General features: G+C 48.7%; 1 protein-coding gene across 5 annotated transcripts in view; it reads right to left on the reverse strand.

Moving 5' to 3' along the window:
- ELMO3 (engulfment and cell motility 3) overlaps window positions 1-25,506 on the reverse strand; it is a 450,596-nt gene that overhangs the window by 371,559 nt on the left and 53,531 nt on the right. For all 5 annotated transcript variants that reach the window (XM_088448606.1, XM_088448605.1, XM_088448607.1 and 2 more), the window contains exon 2: window positions 4,592-4,685. In XM_088448606.1, coding sequence (XP_088304732.1) covers window positions 4,592-4,669 — 78 coding nt within the window. In that variant the 5' untranslated portion in view covers window positions 4,670-4,685. The remainder of the gene's footprint in view (window positions 1-4,591; window positions 4,686-25,506) is intronic.

The following is a 25,506-nucleotide window of genomic DNA, read 5'->3' on the forward strand; positions in this document are numbered from 1 at the left end:
GCAAGCAAGAAGCGGTAGAGGTCGACCACACACTGTTGCTTGTCGACAGGAGCCTAAACCAGCTGAGAAACAGGTGGCATGACTGTCTTCCGTCCCACCTGGGGTCCCCTGCGGTGGGAGCCCGCTTGCAGAAATTTCAACAAGTTCGGAACCAGACCTCTTTAGAACCGTGGAGACTAATTTCCCTGGAGTACCAAATAGACTTCGAGGTCCCCCCTCCACCTCAGTTCTTCACTATGAGTCTGCCAGTACCTGCAGACAAGATGGTTCTACAGGAGGCAATCCAGTCTCTAATAGTATCATATGTGTTAGGTCTGGAGCATCAACGAGGTATGGGATTTTACTCAAACCTGTTTGTAGTGCCCAACCGGATGGTTCAGTCAGGCACATCTTAAACCTCAAGTCCTTGATTCTGTATCTGAAGATGTATTGTTTCAAAAATGGAGACTCTGCAGTTAGTCATAGCGAGCTTGGAACCAAGGGAGTTCCTACTATCCTGGATATCAAGGATGCCTATCTCCATGTTCCCATTTGGGAACCACACCAGGCCTTTCTGCGCTTCGCCATATTGAAAGATCATTATCAGTTTCGGGCATTGCCGTTCGGGTGGGTTATCCTCGGCTCTCTGCATCTTCACCAGACTCATGTCAGTCATGATCGCCCTCCTTCGGTCATCAGGAGTGAACATAACCCCTTATTTGGACGACCTGTTACTCAAGGCTTCATCGGTATCTCTTCTCTTACATCATGCCTTACTGACATATCACACTCTAATCCAAAACGGTTGGATAATCAACTTCAAGAAGCCGAAACTCAATACGTTCCAGAAACTTCTGTTTCTGGGCATGATATTGGATACAGAATCACAGAGGATTTTTCTTCTAACAGACAAGGCCAGGCATATTCGGTTGTTAGTTCAGCTGGTCCTCAGACCAAAGGAGGTAACAATGCTTCTTTGTCTGCGTCTCTTGGGGATGATGGTAGCTGCTTTCGAGGCACTACGGTTTGGCCGGTTCCACTCCAGGGTGTTTCAGCTGGACCTGCTAGCACAGGGGTCAGGGTCCCATCTGCTTCTACATCGACAGATCCGTCTGAGCCCGATTGCCAGAGTGGCCCTTCTTTGGTGGACACAATCTGTTAGTGGGCAGAAGATTCGGAGTGTGGGACTGGATCATCGTAACAAAGGATGCCAGCCTTCGGGGATGGGGAGCAGTAGTCCTTGATTATCATTTTCAGGGTCGATGGTCCCTTCTGAAACAGAAGTGGCCCATAAAGGTGTTGGACCTCAGAGCGATTTACAATGCTCTGATAAAGGCAACAGAGTTTCTAAAGGCTCTTCCGGTTAGAGTTCAGTCCGACAACACGACGGCCTTCGCTTACATCAATCGCCAAGGAGGGACTCTGAGTCGCATGGCTATGCGAGAACTAATTCGGATCCTCTGGTGGGCCGAGAACCAATAATCCTGTCAGCGTTATTCATCCCTGGTGTGGACAACTGGGAAGCAGATTACCTAAAATCGAGAGGATATCCATCCCGGGGAATGGAAGCTTCATCCAGACGTGTTCAACACGCTGATACGTTGATGGGGATGTCCTCAGGTGGACCTCATGGCGTCACGATTGAATAGTCAGCTCCCAGTATACGTGTCAAGACCTCAAGATCCGCAGGCGGAAGCAGTAGATGCTCTGACAAGACCGTGGGTCTACGACTTCGATTACCTTTTTTCCTCCGATTCCGCTTCTTTCTCGTCTTCTAAAAAGGATGAAACAAGAGTCAGCCTCTGTAATTCTCGTGGCTCTGAACTGGCCTCAGAGAAGTTGGTTCTCGGACCTTCGGTTCCTATTGTCAGATGATCCGTGGCCCCTTTCCCTGCGCCCGGAGCTTGTACAGCAGGGCCCTTTCATACACCCCAACTTAGCGCAGCTGCATTTAACAGGGTGGCTCTTGAAACAGATATCCTAAAACGCAATGGAATCCCAGACACTCTTATTCCCACCATGCTACGCACCAGGAAGCCAATTTCGGCTGTGAATTATCATCACATCTGGCGTGTTTATATCTCATGGTGTTCCAGTCAGGGTCTTCCGTCTAGGACTTTTCGTTTGTCCCGGTTTCGGTTTTTCCTTCAGACGGGTCTGGATTCTGGCTTTCGTCTGGGAACCTTAAAGGTGCAGGTTTTCTGCCCTTTCCATTTTCTGTCAAAGGAATTGGCCCTCATTCCTGAGGTGCAGACGTTTCTTCAAGGGGTCTTGCACGTGCAGCCTCCTTTTGTACCTCCAATAGCTCCCTGGGACCTAAACTTAGTGCTTCTGTTTCTTCAGTCGCCCATGTTTGAACCTTTTGGAGGAGGTTGATCTTAAGTACCTGTCTGGGAAGACGGTCCTCCTCCTGGCTCTCGCTTCGGCTCGTAGAGTTTCGGAATTGGGTGCTCTGTCCTATAAGCCACCTTACCTTGTGTTTCATGCTGATAGGGCGGAACTCCGTACGGTAGCCGCTTTCCTTCACAAAGTTGTGTCGGCTTTCCATATCAATCAGCCTATTGTGGTACCATCGTTGGTGGAGGACTCTGGCACAATCTTCTACCTTGCATGTGGTTAGGGCTCTCCGCATCTATATTGCCAGGACAGCGTCCATCCGTAAGTCTGGGCTGCCTTTTGTCCTCAATGATGCTGTTCGGAGGGGGTGGCCAGCGTCTAAGCAGTCTTTGGCAGGTTGGATCCGGCTGACTATTCATCAGGCTTATGTTAGTGCCGACCGTCGGCATCTTTCATCTATTTCGGCTCATTCCACACGTTCTGTGGGTGCGTCATAGGTGGCCGGTAGAGGAGCCTCCACGTCACAATTGTGCCGTGTGACCACTTGGTCTTCAGTTCACACGTTTGTCAGATTTTACAAATTTGATACGAACGCCACTTCGGCATCCCGTTTTGGCCGCCTTGTTCTGCAGGCGCCGCAGAGCGCTCCCGCCCGTGGGGAAAACTTTGGGACATCCCTAGCGTAAGCACATCCAGTGTCCCCTAGTGGATGAAAGAGAAAATGGGATTTTGGTTCCTACCGGTAAATCCTTTTCTCTGATTCCACAGGGGACACTGGACGCCCACCTCAGCGCTCTTAGCCTGCCTGTTCGGCTTGTTCCGTATGTTGTATGATTCAGTTATTGTGTGTTCTTCTCTCCTTTTTACTCCGCTTGTTCTCCATCTCCTCTTGGTCTTCATTTTCTAAACTGAGGGCTGATGGGGCATAGAGGGGGAGGAGCTTCACACTTCAAAATTATTTAAAGTGCCGGCTCCAGCTATCCACGCCTCTATACCCCAGCGTAAGCACCTCCAATGTCCCCTGTGGAATCAGGTACCAAAATCCCATTATCTCCTGCTTACCTTCCTCTCCCGGAATGGCCACTGTCCCCATACACTAGTATCACAGATATCTCCTGCTTACCTTACTCTCCCGGAATGGCCCCCTCTCCCCATACACTAGTATCACAGATATCTCCTGCTTACCTTCCTCTCCCGGAATGGCCCCCTCTCCCCATACACTAGTATCATAGATATCTCCTGCTTACCTTCCTCTCCCGGAATGGCCGCTGTCCCCATAGACTATACAATATTTTCGGAGCTCGAATCCAGGAGCATTCGCCATCTTCAGATGGAGTGTGCTCCTGCTCGCAGTCACAGGTTGCAAAGAGTTATCTTTTCGGATCCCTCCGCCCCTGTCCGGCTCCTTCCGCTGGGGCTCTTGTGCGCATGCGTGACTAGTGTCACTGCTCTGCAAAAAGCAGTGAAGCGCTTCGGGGAGACAGCGGATTTTCGGATCAGTTGTTTCTGTGCAGGAGCAATGATGAATTGCTTCGAAACTCGCGTCGAGTTAGTATGCTAATTATCGGGGTCCCTGATAATTAACAATGAATTGATCCCTCAGAGAGGAACCTCCTCTCTTTAAAATGGTTGTCAGAGACCTTCCCCCATCCCTGGATGCCATGATTTTGTAGTGCAGGAGGTTTTTCTGGGATAATCCCTATTGGGACATAGGGGGTCATTCAGACCCTTTCGCGAGCAAAGGACGCTCACAAACGGGTCGATGTTGCCCCACTGCGCATGCGCACAATGGAGGGAGCTCCGTCGTGCGCATGCGCGAGACCCGGATAGCGACGGGCTCTCCGTCGCTCCGGACTCACACCAAAGGAGGCGGTGCTGTCAATGTTGATTGACAGCACTCCAGGGTCTCGTCGCAAGCCCGATGGTCGCGATGGTCAAAGACCATCTTTTTGGCTGCTATCAAATATACCCATTCATTGGGATATATTTAATGGAACAGAACGGTGATAGCCGACTCTAAACCTGACTGCATCCCATATTTGTGCCAGAAATCTGCCACCAGTGCCTGCAAAAGAAACCAGCCCAGTGCTCGCCCCGGCACGGTGCTCTCTCGCCCCGGCGCGGAGCTCTCTCGCCCCGGCGCGGTGCTCACTTCAGCTCTGCGTCAATTATATATTTCTGAGATGGTTTAGGCCTAAAAACTTTACCATGGGCCCATAAATTCTTAAACTGCCAAGTATACATATAATGTACATCTAATCTATAATAAGATTACCTGGTTAAGATCAATAAGTTGCGGATAGGCACCCATCATCTGAATGGCAATCTTGACAATATTTTTTGCGGGCTCCATATTCGCTGACGTGTTGCTGTAAGGTGGTGAAAACAAAAAGAATTAAAAAAAAAAAAAAACAACAAGACCATATATCTCAGTCCAGGAGACGCTATTAGCGACATGTGGTGGATGCTTGTACCATCACCTCCCTGCCCAGGCTGTACCACACTGCACCATCACCTCCCTGCCCAGCCTGTACCACATTGCACCATCACCTCCCTGCCCAGGCTGTACCACACTGCACCATCACCTCCCTGCCCAGGCTGTACCACACTGCACCATCACCTCCCTGCCCAGACTGTACCACACTGCACCATCACCTCCCTGCCCAGGCTGTACCACACTGCACCATCACCTCCCTGCTCAGCCTGTACCACACTGCACCATCACCTCCCTGCTCAGCATGTACCACATTGCACCATCACCTCCCTGCCCAGCCTGCACCACATTGCACCATCACCTCCCTGCCCAGCCTGTACCACACTGCACCATCACCTCCCTGCCCAGGCTGTACCACACTGCACCATCACCTCCCTGCTCAGCCTGTACCACACTGCACCATCACCTCCCTGCCCAGCCTGTACCACACTGCATCATCACCTCCCTGCCCAGCCTGTACCACACTGCACCATCACCTCCCTGCCCAGCCTGTACCACATTGCACCATCACCTCCCTGCCCAGCCTGTACCACACTGCACCATCACCTCCCTGCCCAGCCTGTACCACATTGCACCATCACCTCCCTGCCCAGCCTGTACAACACTGCACCATCACCTCCCTGCCCAGGCTGTACCACACTGCACCATCACCTCCCTGCCCAGCCTGTACCACACTGCACCATCACCTCCCTGCTCAGCCTGTACCACACTGCACCATCACCTCCCTGCCCAGTCTGTACCACACTGCACCATCACCTCCCTGCCCAGCCTGTACCACACTGCACCATCACCTCCCTGCCCAGGCTGTACCACACTGCACCATCACCTCCCTGCCCAGGCTGTACCACACTGCACCATCACCTCCCTGCCCAGGCTGTACCACACTGAACCATCACTTTCTTGCCCAGGCTGTACCACACTGCACCATCACCTCCCTGCCCAGGCTGTACCATCACTTCCCTGCCCAGGCTGTACCACACTGCACCATCACCTCCCTGCCCAGGCTGTACCACACTGAACCATCACTTCTCTGCCCAGCCTGTACCACACTGCACCATCACCTCCCTGCCCAGGCTGTACCACCACTGCACCATCACCTCCCTGCCCAGGCTGTACCACATTGCACCATCATCTCCCTGCCCAGGCTGTACCACATTGCACCATCATCTCCCTGTCCAGGCTGTACCACACTGCACCATCACCTCCCTGCCCAGCCTGTACCACACTGCACCATCATCTCCCTGCCCAGCCTGTACCACACTGCACCATCACCTCCCTGCCCAGCCTGTACCACACTGCACCATCACCTCCCTGCCCAGCCTGTACCACACTGCACCATCACCTCCCTGCCCAGCCTGTACCACACTGCACCATCACCTCCCTGCCCAGCCTGTACCACACTGCACCATCACCTCCCTGCCCTGGCTGTACCACACTGCACCATCACCTCCCTGCCCAGCCTGTACCACACTGCACCATCACCTCCCTGCCCAGGCTGTACCACACTGAACCATCACTTCCCTGCCCAGGCTGTACCACACTGCACCATCACCTCCCTGCCCAGGCTGTACCATCACTTCCCTGCCAGGCTGTACCACACTGCACCATCACCTCCCTGCCCAGGCTGTACCACACTGAACCATCACTTCCCTGCCCAGCCTGTACCACACTGCACCATCAACTCCCTGCCCAGGCTGTACCACACTGCACCATCACCTCTCTGCCCAGGCTGTACCACATTGCACCATCACCTCCCTGCCCAGGCAGTACCACATTGCACCATCACCTCCCTGCCCAGGCTGTACCACATTGCACCATCATCTCCCTGCCCAGGCTGTACCACATTGCACCATCATCTCCCTGTCCAGGCTGTACCACACTGCACCATCACCTCCCTGCCCAGGCTGTACCACACTGCACCATCACCTCCCTTCCCAGCCTGTACCACCATCTCCCTGCCCAGCCTGTACCACACTGCACCATCACCTCCCTGCCCAGCCTGTACCACATTGTACCATCACCTCCCTGCCCAGGCTGTACCACACTGCACCATCATCTCCCTGCCCAGCCTGTACCACACTGCACCATCACCTCCCTGCCCAGCCTGTACCACACTGCACCATCACCTCCCTGCCCAGGCTGTACCACACTGCACCATCACCTCCCTGCCCAGGCTGTACCACACTGCACCATCACCTCCCTGCCCAGCCTGTACCACATTGCACCATCACCTCCCTGCCCAGGCTGTACCACAATGCACCATCACCTCCCTGCCCAGGCTGTACCACATTGTACCATCACCTCCCTGCCCAGCCTGTACCACACTGCACCATCACCTCCCTGCCCAGGCTGTACCACATTGCACCATCACCTCCCTGCCCAGGCTGTACCACACTGCACCATCACCTCCCTGACCTGGCTGTACCACACTGCACCATCACCTCCCTGCACAGGCTGTACCACACTGCACCATCACCTCCCTGCCCAGGCTGTACCACACTGCACCATCACCTCCCTGCCCAGCCTGTACCACATTGCACCATCACCTCCCTGCCCAGCCTGTACCACACTGCACCATCACCTCCCTGCCCAGCCTGTACCACACTGCACCATCACCTCCCTGCCCAGCCTGTACCACACTGCACCATCACCTCCCTGCCCAGGCTGTACCACATTGCACCATCACCTCCCTGCCCAGGCTGTACCACACTGCACCATCACCTCCCTGCCCAGCCTGTACCACACAGCACCATCACCTCCCTGCCCAGCCTGTACCACACTGCACCATCACCTCCCTGCCCAGCCTGTACCACATTGCACCATCACCTCCCTGCCCAGCCTGTACCACACTGCACCATCACCTCCCTGCGAGGCTGTACCACACTGCACCATCACCTCCCTGCCCAGCCTGTACCACATTGCACCATCACCTCCCTGCCCAGCCTGTACCACACTGCACCATCACCTCCCTGCCCAGGCTGTACCACATTGCACCATCACCTCCCTGCCCAGCCTGTACCACACTGCACCATCACCTCCCTGCCCAGCCTGTACCACACTGCACCATCACCTCCCTGCCCAGGCTGTACCACACTGCACCATCACCTCTCTGCCCAGCCTGTACCACATTGCACCATCACCTCCCCGCCCAGGCTGTACCAAATTGCAGGCATATAGCATACAGAATGAATGGTAGTTGTAGGTGGTATGTGTACTATGGGCCTGATTCACTACCGATCACAACTGCAATTACGCACGCAAAGGGCCGATTGTTACGTTTTGCTCATGCATCGCACTGTGTGCGCACAAAGACTCCACTGCATTCGGGACTGTGATCACAGTGACTACGCAGACCCATCGCAGATTGATAAGTACCGTTTGGGGTGGTTATGGACCTACTGTAACTCTAACCCTCCCCTTCCACAGCCTAACCCTAAACCTCCCCCCTAACCCACCCCCCCCACCCGCAGCCTAAACCTCCCCTCCACTCCCACAGCCATATTCTAACCCACCCCCCCCCAGCCTAGGGTGCCTACACACTTGGCGATTTTTTTACACGATTTGCCTGATTGACGATTCGTGACGACAAATCAGGTAAAATATATCCCCAAATCGTGAGTGTCCACTCAGGATCACAGTGCCGATGCGTGTCCCCGCTCATCGTACATCGCATCTTCAGATCTGCTGTGCTGTAGGGCAGATTTGCCAATCTGGGACACAATGCGGTGCCGATCGTGAGTCCTTTTTACTCAGGATCTATCGCAAGATTCATCGTACGTCGCGGAATTTGAATGACAGGACTCTGTACACGCCCAATCGCCATCTTGTACAGCATCATGGATTGAAGGAGAAGGACGCAATTGCACAACTATGAAGTTTGCTATTCTGGTTTTGGTGAGTATTGCTACTGCAACCCTACTGCACACCAATGTGTGCCACCCACCTACCCACCAATGTCAGCCACCCACCTATAAATGCATGACCCAGCCACCGCCCGCCGAAATGAGGTGGGCGGTGGCTGGGTCATGCATTATACTCCAATGCCCACCAATGTGTGCCACCCACCTACCCACTCATTGCCCACCTAATAAATAGCTGGAAAATATGAAAACACGCCAAATATATTAAAATGCCATAAACAAATATTTCAACAGCATAAACAAATATATTAAAAACCTTTAAAAAAAAAAAAAAAACATTAAAATCCTGTAAAAAAAAAAAAAAAAAAAAACATTAAAACAACATTAAACATTTAACATTAACAACATTAAAAATCACAAAACAATTTACAATTATTGCTAAAAATGTCTATGTCCATATTTTTCGTCTTCCTAGGAATGTCTATGGATAGCGAGCGAGAGTTTGTGACTGGATTCCTGGAGATCCTAAAGTCCAAAGAATGTTTATGGCGTATAAGCTGTAGACAATACCATAATAAGTCTCAAAAATTGGCAGCTTTGGAGGCATTGTTGGAGTACACCAAAAAGTTTATTGCAAATGCTAACCTGAAAATAGTCCGCCTGAAAATCCAGAACTTGCGTACGGTCTACGTCAAGCAGAAGAAAAAAGTGGACGATTCTAAAAGGTCCGGAGCGGGCACAGACTACGTGTATCATCCAACGCTGTGGTACTATTACTTGATAAGCTTCATCAGCGATCAGGAGCCACAACGCCAGTCTGTTGTCCTGATGGACGAGCGAGAGGGAGAAGAGGTGGCAGAAGTGAGTGGACCGTCTGAGGAAGTTTTGGTAAGTTTTAGATCAATCCCAATTGTCCACTATAGTCAGTTGTCTCACAGACAATCCTCCTGCCATGGCACCGCACCTGGTCCGGTGTAATAGGCCATATACTCCTCCCTCACTTCTTTGGCACGTGCTGTTGATGTTGTTTGAATTGGTCGTGCAGACACTGATTTAAACTGGGCAATCTCCTCCGGATGTCCTGCATCTTCTGGTAAAGTCGTGACTGGTCCTCATTGTGTAGTTTTTCTTCACAGAAAGTTATGCAGCACACCATCACGACCCAGTCTATCTTGTGCACATGTAGGTAGGTTTATGGTGGTGTGGAAAATGCGGAACCGATTGCTCAGTATTCCAAACACATTTTCCACAATGCGCTGTGCCCGGGATAGACGATAGTTGTAGATCCTTCTCTGTTCAGGCCTCTCTGTGCAAAATGCAAATGGCTTCATCACATGTTCATGTAAAGCAAAAGCCTCCTCTGCGACGAAAACGTAATTTAGGCCGCGCTTTTTACCTTGTCCAGTGATGGCAAGTTGAGGGTTTTGTTGGCGAGTCTATGGTAGAAAGCCGTCTGTTTGAAGGACCCACCATCCGAAGCACGCCCATTCTTGTCAACATCCACAAACAAAAATTCATAGTTGGCATTCACCACTGCCATGAGAATGATGCTGAAGAAGCCTTTATAGTTGTAGTAATATGATCCGGTGTTGGCAGGTGGGTTGATGCGAATATGTTTGCCCATCGATGGCTCCTCCGCAGTTAGGGAAATTCCAACGTTGTTCAAACTCTTCAGCGATGGTCTTCCACTCCTCCACAGTGTTTGGAAACTAGAAAAATATAAAAAAATGGGTTAAAACATGACATAATATTTTGTCTTAATTTTCTTCCTATATAGACGCCCACCCAAGAGCCTGATATGTCCTCAATGCAAGACATCAATGTGATTGGGGACAGCGAGGTGGATACTTCATTTCAATTGCCAACAACCATTCAACCCCCCCCCCCCCCCCATCATCTTCCGCACCTCCCCAAAAGAAAAAGAAAAGGCAGGGAAAAAGCACCAGCAGCAGTACACCGAGCAGGACATATTCCTGCAACAAGCGGAAGGAAACCTGCAAAAACAGCCAGACGACATTGATGACTTCACAGCTCATATCAATAGCACACTGCGTAAAATGGATGACCCAACAGAGAGCGATATCCAGAGGCTGATGTATGAGCTCTTAATGAAGTCACTCAATTCAAATTTGCATGGGTGAACATACATAGCAGACCCACTTCTGTATTCACCTGCGCCAACCGCCTCTGAGGGCCCCCCAGCCTAGTTGGAGGTTAGTCCGCCAGCCAGTAGCCCACCCACAAGCCAGACTATCTATACTGCTCTGCTGGAGGCAGATGATGCTTTGTCCCATTATTAGCAAATGGAATGTCTTTTTCTTATTATTGTTACCTGTACGATCACCAAATGTTATCACTCCCAATAGGTGCTGTATGCTATACGGTGGTGAGGACGCTGATTGGACAAGGTCACTACACACATGGTGCAATTACAGACTGATGGAAGCCGGGGCCACAATCTGTACTTGTGCCGTGTGTATTGTCCTGTTCCATCTGGCATCTGACCCACCGTATACCATACAGCGGCCTAGCTATAGGGAGTGATAACATTTGGTGATAATGCTGTTTTCTACATTTTATATATATATAAAAACAAAAACAACAACATATTTATATTTACTACTGTGCAGTGTTGGCTGACAGCACAGTTATATAAGGAGCTAAAAAAAATAAACCTTTTTTTCTTTCACAAGAAATGTGTATTGTGTTTATATTTCTTACCTTGCGATACTGGTCCTGCAGCACTTTAACAAAAGCCTTACAGGTCTCCGGGATGATGACGCCCAGGGACTGAGGGGAGATGAGGGTCCCAAACTTCAGGTCTTCCAGTGACCTTCCTGTAGCCAGGTACCTTAGGGTAGCCACCAGCCTCTCTGCAGCAGGGATTGCTCTCCGCAGCCTTGTGTCCTGCCTCTGGATGGGGGGAGTCACCATACTCAGCAACTCCCGGAAGGTGGCGTCATCCATGCGCAGGTAGTTGTGGTAGTCGTCCGGGTTGTTCTCCTTGATCTCCATCAGCAGGGACATTTGGACTTCCGACACGATACACGATAGATCGGGAGATCGTGAGTCAAATTGGCAGCTTTTTAGACCAGGTCCTGGGGAGAGTATAGGGGAAATCGTACACGATATCGGATCGTGAGCACATCGCCAAGTCCTTCCATCTCGCAGCCTAACCCTAACCCTCCTCTGCCGCAGCCTAACCCTCTCCCTCCCCTCTAGCATCCTAACCCTAACCTTCCCCCTCCCCTCTAGCATCCTAACCCTAACCCTAACCCTCTCCCTCCCCTCTAGCAGCCTAACCCTAATCCTCCCACAGTCTAACCCTAACCCTCCCCCTCCAGCATCCTAACCCTCTCCCTCCCCTTTAGCAGCCTAACCCTCTCCCTCCCCTCCAGCAGCCTGGCCCTAATCCTCCCACAGCCTAACCCTAACCCTCTCCCTCCCCTCTAGCAGCCTGACCCTAACCTCCCCTCCCGCAGCCTAACCCTCTCCCTCCCACTACCTAACCCCCCTTCCTGCAACCTAACCCTAATCCTCCCCTTCCACAGCCTAATCCTAATCCTCCCCTTCCACAACCTAACACTAATCCTCCCCTTCCACAGCCTAACCCTAACCCTCTCCCTCCCCTCTAGCAGCCTGACCCTAACCTCCCCTTCCACAGTCTAACCCTAACCCTCCCCTCCCGCAGCCTAACCCTCTCCCTCCCACTACCTAACCCCCCTTCCTGCAGCCTAACCCTAATCCTCCCCTTCCTGCAGCCTAACCCTAATCCTCCCCTTCCACAGCCTAACCCTAATCCTCCCCTTCCACAGCCTAACCCTAATCCTCCCCTTCCACAGCCTAACCCTAATCCTCCCCTTCCACAGCCTAACCCTAATCCTCCCCTTCCACAGCCTAACCCTAATCCTCCCCTTCCTGCAGCCTAACCCTAATCCTCCCCTTCCACAGCCTAACCCTAATCCTCCCCTTCCACAGCCTAACCCTAATCCTCCAGCAGCCTAACCCTCTCCCTCACAACCCTTCCTGCAGCCTAATTCTAATCCTCCCGTATCCCTAAATATCCCCCTGACCTTAAAACTTACCTCGGAATACTAACTACATCCCTTCAGAGCCTATGGTCTATGGGGAACGCGGTCATAATTCCGACCGCAGGGATCACAAAGGAAAGTAGTAAGGTTACAGGTTAGGCACTAAGACGGAAGGTTAGGTTTAGGAACTGGGGAGGATTAGGATACTGACCAACAGGTGTCAGTATCCTAACCCTAATGGGATGCCAGCATCGCGATCCTTAGCGCTGGTATCCTGTACCCATCCCGGTCTGAGGATGTGTGCAGAATAGGAGTTGCAGGTAGAAAAACAATGTTTTTGGAGCTTATGGTTATTAATGCCATCTGCAGATGGCGTTTGCTTTGCCCACTGAGCCCCACGTCTTTGTATTGGAAGGAGATCCAGTTTGCAATGATGGAACTATTCCTTGGCTTCCCTCAGACCTCACCATACATACGTAAGAACACTGCCCGAAGGAAGCGCTACTAATTACCAGCACAAATGATTGGGCCAGCGGGACAGCAGGAGCATTACTGAGTAACTTTCTGTCAGCTAAACTAAATTAATAATGGAGAGACCCCTTTATAAACCAGGCGAAAAGGAAACTTGATATAAGAATGTGCCCTCACACATGTAAAGTGTATACTCTATATTGCACGACACACCTGATGCAACCGAGATGCTCGGAGAGGAGCAGTATACCATAAATCTGTATCGCGGACGCAGCGAGACGCCGCTCACAGTGCGCTAGAGATGCTGGGATGCAACTTTAACAGCACAGGAATTTTTTTAAACACGTCCAGAGAGTCATATACACAGGAACAAACTGTATAGAGAGGGAGAGGCAGAGAGTCACATACTTACAGAGAATGAGAGAGTCATATACACAGGAACAGAGAGGGGGAGAGGTATAGAGACAGATCGTTACAGAGACAGACAATAGGTGACATGTAGCTATACACAGGGACATAGAGAGAGGGAGAGGTATAGAGACAGACAATAGTTGACATGTAGCTATACACAGGGACATAGAGAGAGGGAGAGGTATAGAGACAGACAATAGGTGATATGTAGTTATATACACAGGAAAAAAGAGAGAGGGAGAGGTATAGAGACAGACAATAGGTGATATGCAGACAGTCACATACACAGGAACATACTGTATAGAGATGGAGAGGCAGAGAGACACATACTTACAGAGAATGAGAGAGTCATATACACAGGAACAGAGAGAGGGAGAGGTATAGAGACAGATCATTACAGAGACAGACAACAGGTGACATGTAGCTATACACAGGGACATAGAGAGAGGGAGAGGGACAGAGACAGACAGGGGGTGATATGTAGTTATATACACAGGAACATAGAAAGGAAGAGGGAGAGAGACAGACAGGGGGTGATATGTAGTTATATACACAGGTACATAGAGAGAGGGAGAGGCAGAGAGACAGACAGGGGGTGATATGTAGTTATATACACAGGAACATAGAGAGAGGGAGAGGCAGAGAGACAGACAGGGGGTGATATGTAGTTATATACACAGGTACATAGAGAGGGAGAGGCAGAGAGACAGACAGGGGGTGAAATGTAGTTATATACACAGAAACATAGAGAGAGGGAGAGGCAGAGAGACAGACAGGGGGTGATATGTAGTTATATACACAGGAACATAGAGAGGGAGAGGCAGAGAGACATACTTACAGAGAATGAGAGAGTCATATACACAGGAACAGAGAGAGGGAGAGGTATAGAGACAGATCGTTACAGAGACAGACAATAGGTGACATGTAGCTATACACAGGAACATAGAGAGAGGGAGAGGCAGAGAGACAGACAGGGGGTGATATGTAGTTATATACACAGGAACATAGAGAGGAAGAGGGAGAGAGACAGACAGGGGGTGATATGTAGGTATATACACAGGAACATAGAGAGAGGGAGAGGCAGAGAGACAGACAGGGGGTGATATGTAGTTATAAACACAGGTACATAGAGAGTGGGAGAGGCAGAGAGACAGACAGGGGGTGATATGTAGTTATATACACAGGAACATAGAGAGAGGGAGAGGCAGAGAGACAGACAGGGGGTGATATGTAGTTATATACACAGGAACATAGAGAGAGGGAGAGGCAGAGAGACAGACAGGGGGTGATATGTAGTTATATACACAGGAACATAGAGAGGGAGAGACAGAGACACAGACAGGTGTGATATGTAGTTATATACACAGGAACATAGAGAGGGAGAGGCAGAGAGACAGACAGTGGGTGATATGTAGTTATATACACAGGTACATAGAGAGAGGGAGAGGCAGAGAGACAGACAGGGGGTGATATGTAGTTATATACACAGGAACATAGAGAGAGGGAGAGGCACAGAGACAGACAGGGGGTGATATGTAGTTATATACACAGGAACATAGAGAGGGAGAGACAGAGAGACAGACAGGGGGTGATATGTAGTTATATACACAGGAACATAGAGAGGGAGGGAGAGGCAGAGAGACAGACAGTGGGTGATATGTAGTTATATACACAGGTACATAGAGAGGGAGAGGCAGAGAGACAGACAGGGGGTGATATGAAGTTATATACACAGGAACATAGAGAGAGGGAGAGACAGAGAGACAGACAGGGGGTGATATGTAGTTATATACACAGGAATATAGAGAGAGGGAGAGACAGAGAGACAGGGGTGATATGTAGTTATATACACAGGAACATAGAGAGGGAGAGGGAGAGAGACAGACAGTGGGTGATATGTAGTTATATACACAGGAACATAGAGAGGGAGAGGGAGAGAGACAGACAGTGGGTGATATGTAGTTATATACACAGGAACATAGAGAGGGAGAGGCAGAGAGACAGACAGGGGGTGATATGTAGTTATATACACAGGAACATAGAGAGGGAGAGGGACAGACAGTGGGTGATATGTAGTTGTATACACAGGAACATAGAGAGAGGGAGAGACAGAGAGACAGACAGGGCTGATATGAAGTTATACACACAGGAACATAGAGAGGGAGAGGCAGAGAGACAGACAGGGTGTGATATGTAGTTATATACACAGGAACATAGAGAGAGGGAGAGGCAGAGAGACAGACAGTTGGTTATATGTAGTTATATACACAGGAACATAGAGAGAGGGAGAGGCAGAGAGACAGACAAGGGGTGATATGTAGTTATATACACAGGAACATGGAGAGAGAGGGAGAGGCAGAGAGACAGACAGGGGGTGATATGTAGTTATATACACAGGAACATAGAGAGAGGGAGAGGCAGAGAGACAGACAAGGGGTGATATGTAGTTATATACACAGGAACATGGAGAGAGAGGGAGAGGCAGAGAGACAGACAGGGGGTGATATGTAGTTATATACACAGGAACATAGAGAGAGGGAGAGGCAGAGAGACAGACAGCGGTGATATGTAGTTATATACACAGGAACATAGAGAGGGAGAGGCAGAGAGACAGACAGTGGGTGATATGTAGTTATATACACAGGTACATAGAGAGGGAGAGGCAGAGAGACAGACAGTGGGTGATATGTAGTTATATACACAGGTACATAGAGAGGCAGAGAGACAGACAGGGGGTGATATGCAGTTATATACACAGATACATAGAGAGGGAGAGGCAGAGAGACAGACAGGGGGTGATATGTAGTTATATACATAGGAACATAGAGAGAGGGAGAGGCAGACAGACAGACAGTGGATGATATGTAGACAGTCATATACACAGGAACATAGAGAGGGAGAGGTAGAGAGACAGACAGGGGGTGATATGTAGTTATATTCACAGCAACATAGAGAGAGGAAGAGGCAGAGAGACAGACAGGGGGTGATATGTAGTTATATACACAGGAACATAGAGAGAGGGACAGGCAGAGAGACAGACAGGGGGTGATATGTAGTTATATACACAGGAACATAGAGAGGAAGAGGCAGAGAGACAGACAGGGGGTGATATGTAGTTATATACACAGGAACATAGAGAGAGGGAGAGGCAGAGAGACAGACAGGGTGTGATATGTAGTTATATACACAGGAACATAGAGAGGGAGAGGCAGAGAGACAGACAGGGGGTGATATGTAGTTATATACACAGGAATATAGAGAGGGAGAGGGAGAAAGACAGACAGGGGGTGATATGTAGTTATATATACAGGAACATAGAGAGAGGGAGAGGCAGAGAGACAGACAGGGAGTGATATGTAGTTATATACACAGGAACATAGAGAGAGGAAGAGGCAGAGAGACAGACAGGTGGTGATATGTAGTTATATACACAGGAACATGGAGAGAGGGAGAGGCAGAGAGACAGACAGGGGGTGATATGCAGTTATATACACAGGAACATAGAGAGAGGGAGAGGCAGAGAGACAGACAGTGGGTGATATGTAGTTATATACACAGGAACATAGAGAGGGAGAGGCAGAGAGACAGATAGTGGGTGATATGTAGGTATATACACAGGAACATAGAGAGGGAGAGGCAGAGACAGACAGTGGGTGATATGTAGTTATATACACAGGAACATAGAGAGGGAGAGGGAGAGAGACAGACAGGGGGTGATATGTAGTTGTATACACAGGAACACAGAGAGAGGGAGAGGCAGAGAGACAGAAAGGGGGTGATATGTAGTTATATACACAGGAACATAGAGAGAGGGAGAGGCAGAGAGACAGACAGGGGGTGATATGTAGTTATATACACAGGAACATAGAGAGGGAGAGGGAGAGAGACATACTTACAGAGAATGAGAGAGTCATATACACAGGAACAGAGAGAGGGAAAGGTATAGAGACAGATCGTTACAGAGACAGACAATAGGTGACATGTAGCTATACACAGGAACATAGAGAGAGGGAGAGGCAGAGAGACAGACAGGGGGTGATATGTAGTTATATACACAGGAACATAGAGAGGAAGAGGGAGAGAGACAGACAGGGGGTGATATGTAGGTATATACACAGGAACATAGAGAGAGGGAGAGGCAGAGAGACAGACAGGGGGTGATATGTAGTTATATACACAGGTACATAGAGAGAGGGAGAGGCAGAGAGACAGACAGGGGGTGATATGTAGTTATATACAAAGGAACATAGAGAGAGGGAGAGGCAGAGAGAAAGACAGGGGGTGATATGTAGTTATATACACAGGAACATAGAGAGAGGGAGAGGCAGAGAGACAGACAGTGGGTGATATGTAGTTATATACACAGGAACATAGAGAGAGGGAGAGGCAGAGAGACAGACAGTGGGTGATATGTAGTTATATACACAGGAAAATAGAGAGGCAGAGAGACAGACAGTGGGTGATATGTAGTTGTATACACAGGAACATAGAGAGAGGGAGAGACAGAGAGACAGACAGGGGTGATATGAAGTTAAACACACAGGAACATAGGGAGGGAGAGGCAGAGAGACAGACAGTGGGTCATATGTAGTTGTATACACAGGAACATAGAGAGAGGGAGAGACAGAGAGACAGACAGGGGTGATATGAAGTTATACACACAGGAACATAGAGAGGGAGAGGCAGAGAGACAGATGGGGTGATATGTAGTTATATACACAGGAACATAGAGAGAGGGAGAGGCAGAGAGACAGACAGTTGGTGATATGTAGGTATATACACAGGAACATAGAGAGAGGGAGAGGCAGAGAGACAGACAGGGGGTGATATGAAGCTATATACACAGGTACATAGAGAGGGAGAGGCAGAGAGACAGACAGGGGGTGATATGTAGATATATACACAGGAACATAGAGAGAGAGAGGCAGAGAGACAGACAGGGGTTATATTCAGTTATATACACAGGAACATAGAGCGAGGGAGAGGCAGAGAGACAGACAGGTGGTGATATGTAGTTATATACACAGGAACATAGATAGAGGGAGAGGCAGAGAGACAGACAGGGGGTGATATGTAGTTATATACACAGGAACATGGAGAGAGAGAGAGGCAGAGAGACAGACAGGGGGTGATATGTAGTTATATACACAGGAACATAGAGAGAGGGAGAGGCAGAGAGACAGACAGCGGTGATATGTAGTTATATACACAGGAACATAGAGAGGGAGAGGCAGAGAGACAGACAGTGGGTGATATGTAGTTATATACACAGGTACATAGAGAGGCAGAGAGACAGACAGGGTGTGATATGTAGTTATATACACAGGAACATAGAGAGAGGGAGAGGCAGAGAGACAGACAGTTGGTTATATGTAGTTATATACACAGGAACATAGAGAGAGGGAGAGAGACAGACAGGGGTGATATGTTGTTATATACACAGGAACATAGAGAGAGGGAGAGGCAGAGAGACAGACAAGGGGTGATATGTAGTTATATACACAGGAACATAGAGAGGGAGAGGGAGAGAGAAAGACAGGGGGTGATATGTAGTTATATACAAAGGAACATAGAGAGGGAGAGGGAGAGAGAAAGACAGGGGGTGATATGTAGTTATATATACACAGGAACATAGAGAGAGGGAGAGGCAGAGAGACAGACAGTGGGTGATATGTAGTTATATACACAGGAACATAGAGAGGCAGAGAGACAGACAGTGGGTGATATGTAGTTGTATACACAGGAACATAGAGAGAGGGAGAGACAGAGAGACAGACAGGGGTGATATGAAGTTATACACACAGGAACATAGAGAGGGAGAGGCAGAGAGACAGACAGGGTGTGATATGTAGTTATATACACAGGAACATAGAGAGAGGGAGAGGCAGAGAGACAGACAGTTGGTTATATGTAGTTATATACACAGGAACATAGAGAGAGGGAGAGAGACAGACAGGGGTGATATGTAGTTATATACACAGGAACATAGAGAGAGGGAGAGGCAGAGAGAAAGACAAGGGGTGATATGTAGTTATATACACAGGAACATAGAGAGGGAGAGGCAGAGAGACAGACAGTGTGTCATATGTAGTTGTATACACAGGAACATAGAGAGAGGGAGAGACAGAGAGACAGACAGGGGTGATATGAAGTTATACACACAGGAACATAGAGAGGGAGAGGCAGAGAGACAGATGGGGTGATATGTAGTTATATACACAGGAACATAGAGAGAGGGAGAGGCAGAGAGACAGACAGTTGGTGATATGTAGTTATATACACAGGAACATAGAGAGAGGGAGAGGCAGAGAGACAGACAGGGGGTGATATGTAGTTATATACACAGGTACATAGAGAGGGAGAAGCAGAGAGACAGACAGGGGGTTAAATGTAGTTATATACACTGGAACATAGAGAGAGGGAGAGGCAGAGAGACATACAGGGGGTGATATCCAGTTATATACACAGGAACAGAGAGAGGGAGAGGCAGAGAGACAGACAGGGGGTGATATGTAGATATATACACAGGAACATAGAGAGAGGGAGAGGCAGAGAGACAGACAGGGGGTGATATGTAGATATATACACAGGAACATAGAGAGAGAGAGGCAGAGAGACAGACAGGGGTTATATTCAGTTATATACACAGGAACATAGAGCGAGGGAGAGGCAGAGAGACAGACAGGTGGTGATATGTAGTTATATACACAGGAACATAGATAGAGGGAGAGGCAGAGAGACAGACAGGGGGTGATATGTAGTTATATACACAGGAATATAGAGAGGGGGAGGCAGAGAGACAGACAGGTGGTGATATGTAGTTATATACACAGGAAGATAGAGAGGGAGAGGCAGAGAGACAGACAGCGGGTGATATGCAGTTATATACACAGGAACATAGAGAGAGGAAGAGGCAGAGAGACAGACAGGGGGTGATATGTAGTTATATACACAGGAATATAGAGAGGGAGAGTCAGAGAGACAGACAGGGGGTGATATGCAGTTATATACACAGGTACATAGAGAGGGAGAGGCAGAGAGACAGACAGGGGGTGATATGTGGTTATATATACAGGAACATAGAGAGAGGGAGAGGCAGAGAGACAGACAGTGGGGATATGGAGTTATATACACAGGAACATAGAGAGAGGGAGAGAGACAGACAGGTGTGATATGTAGTTATATACACAGGAACATAGAGAGAGGGAGAGGCAGAGAGACAGACAGGGGGTGATATGTAGTTATATACACAGGAACATAGAGAGAGGAAGAGGCAGAGAGACAGACAGGGGGTGATATGTAGTTATATACACAGGAATATAGAGAGGGGGAGGCAGAGAGACAGACAGGTGGTGATATGTAGTTATATACACAGGAAGATAGAGAGGGAGAGGCAGAGAGACAGACAGCGGGTGATATGCAGTTATATACACAGGAACATAGAGAGAGGAAGAGGCAGAGAGACAGACAGGGGGTGATATGTAGTTATATACACAGGAATATAGAGAGGGAGAGTCAGAGAGACAGACAGGGGGTGATATGCAGTTATATACACAGGTACATAGAGAGGGAGAGGCAGAGAGACAGACAGGGGGTAATATGTAGTTATATAAATAGGAACATAGAGAGAGGGAGAGGCAGACAGACAGTGGATGATATGTAGACAGTCATATACACAGGAACATAGAGAGGGAGGGAGAGAGACATACTTACAGAGAATGAGAGAGTCATATACACAGGAACAGAGAGAGGGAGAGGTATAGAGACAGATCGTTACAGAGACAGACAATAGGTGACATGTAGCTATACACAGGAACATAGAGAGAGGGAGAGGCAGAGAGACAGACAGGGGGTGATATGTAGTTATATACACAGGAACATAGAGAGGGAGAGACAGAGAGACAGACAGGGGTGATATGAAGTTATATACACAGGAACATAGAGAGAGGGAGAGGCAGAGAGACAGACAGGGGGTGATATGTAGTTAAATACACAGGAACATAGAGAGAGGGAGAGGCAGAGAGACAGACAGGGGTGATATGTAGTTATATACACAGGAACATAGAGAGGGAGAGGCAGAGAGACATACAGGGGGTGATATCCAGTTATATACACAGGAACATAGAGAGAGGGAGAGGCAGAGAGACAGACAGGGGGTGATATGTAGATATATACACAGGAACATAGAGAGAGGGAGAGGCAGAGAGACAGACAGGGGGTGATATGTAGATATATACACAGGAACATAGAGAGAGACAGACAGGGGTTATATTCAGTTATATACACAGGAACATAGAGCGAGGGAGAGGCAGAGAGACAGACAGGGGGTGATATGTAGTTATATACACAGGAACATGGAGAGAGAGAGAGAGGCAGAGAGACAGACAGGGGGTGATATGTAGTTATATACACAGGAACATAGAGAGAGGGAGAGGCAGAGAGACAGACAGGGGGTGATATGTAGTTATATACACAGGAACATAGAGAGAGGGAGAGGCAGAGAGACAGACAGCGGTGATATGTAGTTATATACACAGGAACATAGAGAGGCAGAGAGACAGACAGGGGGTGATATGTAGTTATATACACAGGAACATGGAGAGAGAGAGAGGCAGAGAGACAGACAGGGGGTGATATGTAGTTATATACACAGGAACATAGAGAGAGGGAGAGGCAGAGAGACAGACAGTTGGTTATATGTAGTTATATACACAGGAACATAGAGAGAGGGAGAGAGACAGACAGGGGTGATATGTAGTTATATACACAGGAACATAGAGAGAGGGAGAGGCAGAGAGACAGACAAGGGGTGATATGTAGTTATATACACAGGAACATAGAGAGGGAGAGAGAAAGACAGGGGGTGATATGTAGTTATATACACAGGAACATAGAGAGGGAGAGGGAGAGAGAAAGACAGGGGGTGATATGTAGTTATATACACAGGAACATAGAGAGAGGGAGAGGCAGAGAGACAGACAGTGGGTGATATGTAGTTGTATACAGAGGAACATAGAGAGAGGGAGAGACAGAGAGACAGACAGGGGTGATATGAAGTTATAGACACAGGAACATAGAGAGGGAGAGGCAGAGAGACAGACAGGGTGTGATATGTAGTTATAGACACAGGAACATAGAGAGAGGGAGAGGCAGAGAGACAGACATTTGGTTATATGTAGTTATATACACAGGAACATAGAGAGAGGGAGATAGACAGACAGGGGTGATATGTAGTTATATACACAGGAACATAGAGAGAGGGAGAGGCAGAGAGACAGACAAGGGGTGATATGTAGTTATATACACAGGAACATAGAGAGGGAGAGGCAGAGAGACAGACAGTGGGTCATATGTAGTTGTATACACAGGAACATAGAGAGAGGGAGAGACAGAGAGACAGACAGGGCTGATATGAAGTTATACACACAGGAACATAGAGAGGGAGAGGCAGAGAGACAGACAGGGTGTGATATGTAGTTATATACACAGGAACATAGAGAGAGGGAGAGGCAGAGAGACAGACAGTTGGTTATATGTAGTTATATACACAGGAACATAGAGAGAGGGAGAGGCAGAGAGACAGACAAGGGGTGATATGTAGTTATATACACAGGAACATGGAGAGAGAGGGAGAGGCAGAGAGACAGACAGGGGGTGATATGTAGTTATATACACAGGAACATAGAGAGAGGGAGAGGCAGAGAGACAGACAAGGGGTGATATGTAGTTATATACACAGGAACATGGAGAGAGAGGGAGAGGCAGAGAGACAGACAGGGGGTGATATGTAGTTATATACACAGGAACATAGAGAGAGGGAGAGGCAGAGAGACAGACAGCGGTGATATGTAGTTATATACACAGGAACATAGAGAGGGAGAGGCAGAGAGACAGACAGTGGGTGATATGTAGTTATATACACAGGTACATAGAGAGGGAGAGGCAGAGAGACAGACAGTGGGTGATATGTAGTTATATACACAGGTACATAGAGAGGCAGAGAGACAGACAGGGGGTGATATGCAGTTATATACACAGATACATAGAGAGGGAGAGGCAGAGAGACAGACAGGGGGTGATATGTAGTTATATACATAGGAACATAGAGAGAGGGAGAGGCAGACAGACAGACAGTGGATGATATGTAGACAGTCATATACACAGGAACATAGAGAGGGAGAGGTAGAGAGACAGACAGGGGGTGATATGTAGTTATATTCACAGCAACATAGAGAGAGGAAGAGGCAGAGAGACAGACAGGGGGTGATATGTAGTTATATACACAGGAACATAGAGAGAGGGACAGGCAGAGAGACAGACAGGGGGTGATATGTAGTTATATACACAGGAACATAGAGAGGAAGAGGCAGAGAGACAGACAGGGGGTGATATGTAGTTATATACACAGGAACATAGAGAGAGGGAGAGGCAGAGAGACAGACAGGGTGTGATATGTAGTTATATACACAGGAACATAGAGAGGGAGAGGCAGAGAGACAGACAGGGGGTGATATGTAGTTATATACACAGGAATATAGAGAGGGAGAGGGAGAAAGACAGACAGGGGGTGATATGTAGTTATATATACAGGAACATAGAGAGAGGGAGAGGCAGAGAGACAGACAGGGAGTGATATGTAGTTATATACACAGGAACATAGAGAGAGGAAGAGGCAGAGAGACAGACAGGTGGTGATATGTAGTTATATACACAGGAACATGGAGAGAGGGAGAGGCAGAGAGACAGACAGGGGGTGATATGCAGTTATATACACAGGAACATAGAGAGAGGGAGAGGCAGAGAGACAGACAGTGGGTGATATGTAGTTATATACACAGGAACATAGAGAGGGAGAGGCAGAGAGACAGATAGTGGGTGATATGTAGGTATATACACAGGAACATAGAGAGGGAGAGGCAGAGACAGACAGTGTGTGATATGTAGTTATATACACAGGAACATAGAGAGGGAGAGGGAGAGAGACAGACAGGGGGTGATATGTAGTTGTATACACAGGAACACAGAGAGAGGGAGAGGCAGAGAGACAGAAAGGGGGTGATATGTAGTTATATACACAGGAACATAGAGAGAGGGAGAGGCAGAGAGACAGACAGGGGGTGATATGTAGTTATATACACAGGAACATAGAGAGGGAGAGGGAGAGAGACATACTTACAGAGAATGAGAGAGTCATATACACAGGAACAGAGAGAGGGAAAGGTATAGAGACAGATCGTTACAGAGACAGACAATAGGTGACATGTAGCTATACACAGGAACATAGAGAGAGGGAGAGGCAGAGAGACAGACAGGGGGTGATATGTAGTTATATACACAGGAACATAGAGAGGAAGAGGGAGAGAGACAGACAGGGGGTGATATGTAGGTATATACACAGGAACATAGAGAGAGGGAGAGGCAGAGAGACAGACAGGGGGTGATATGTAGTTATATACACAGGTACATAGAGAGAGGGAGAGGCAGAGAGACAGACAGGGGGTGATATGTAGTTATATACAAAGGAACATAGAGAGAGGGAGAGGCAGAGAGAAAGACAGGGGGTGATATGTAGTTATATACACAGGAACATAGAGAGAGGGAGAGGCAGAGAGACAGACAGTGGGTGATATGTAGTTATATACACAGGAACATAGAGAGAGGGAGAGGCAGAGAGACAGACAGTGGGTGATATGTAGTTATATACACAGGAACATAGAGAGGCAGAGAGACAGACAGTGGGTGATATGTAGTTGTATACACAGGAACATAGAGAGAGGGAGAGACAGAGAGACAGACAGGGGTGATATGAAGTTAAACACACAGGAACATAGGGAGGGAGAGGCAGAGAGACAGACAGTGGGTCATATGTAGTTGTATACACAGGAACATAGAGAGAGGGAGAGACAGAGAGACAGACAGGGGT

This window comes from Taudactylus pleione, unplaced genomic scaffold, assembly GCF_031769625.1.
Source record: "Taudactylus pleione unplaced genomic scaffold, aTauple2 ptg000461l, whole genome shotgun sequence".
Taxonomy (NCBI): domain Eukaryota; kingdom Metazoa; phylum Chordata; class Amphibia; order Anura; family Myobatrachidae; genus Taudactylus; species Taudactylus pleione.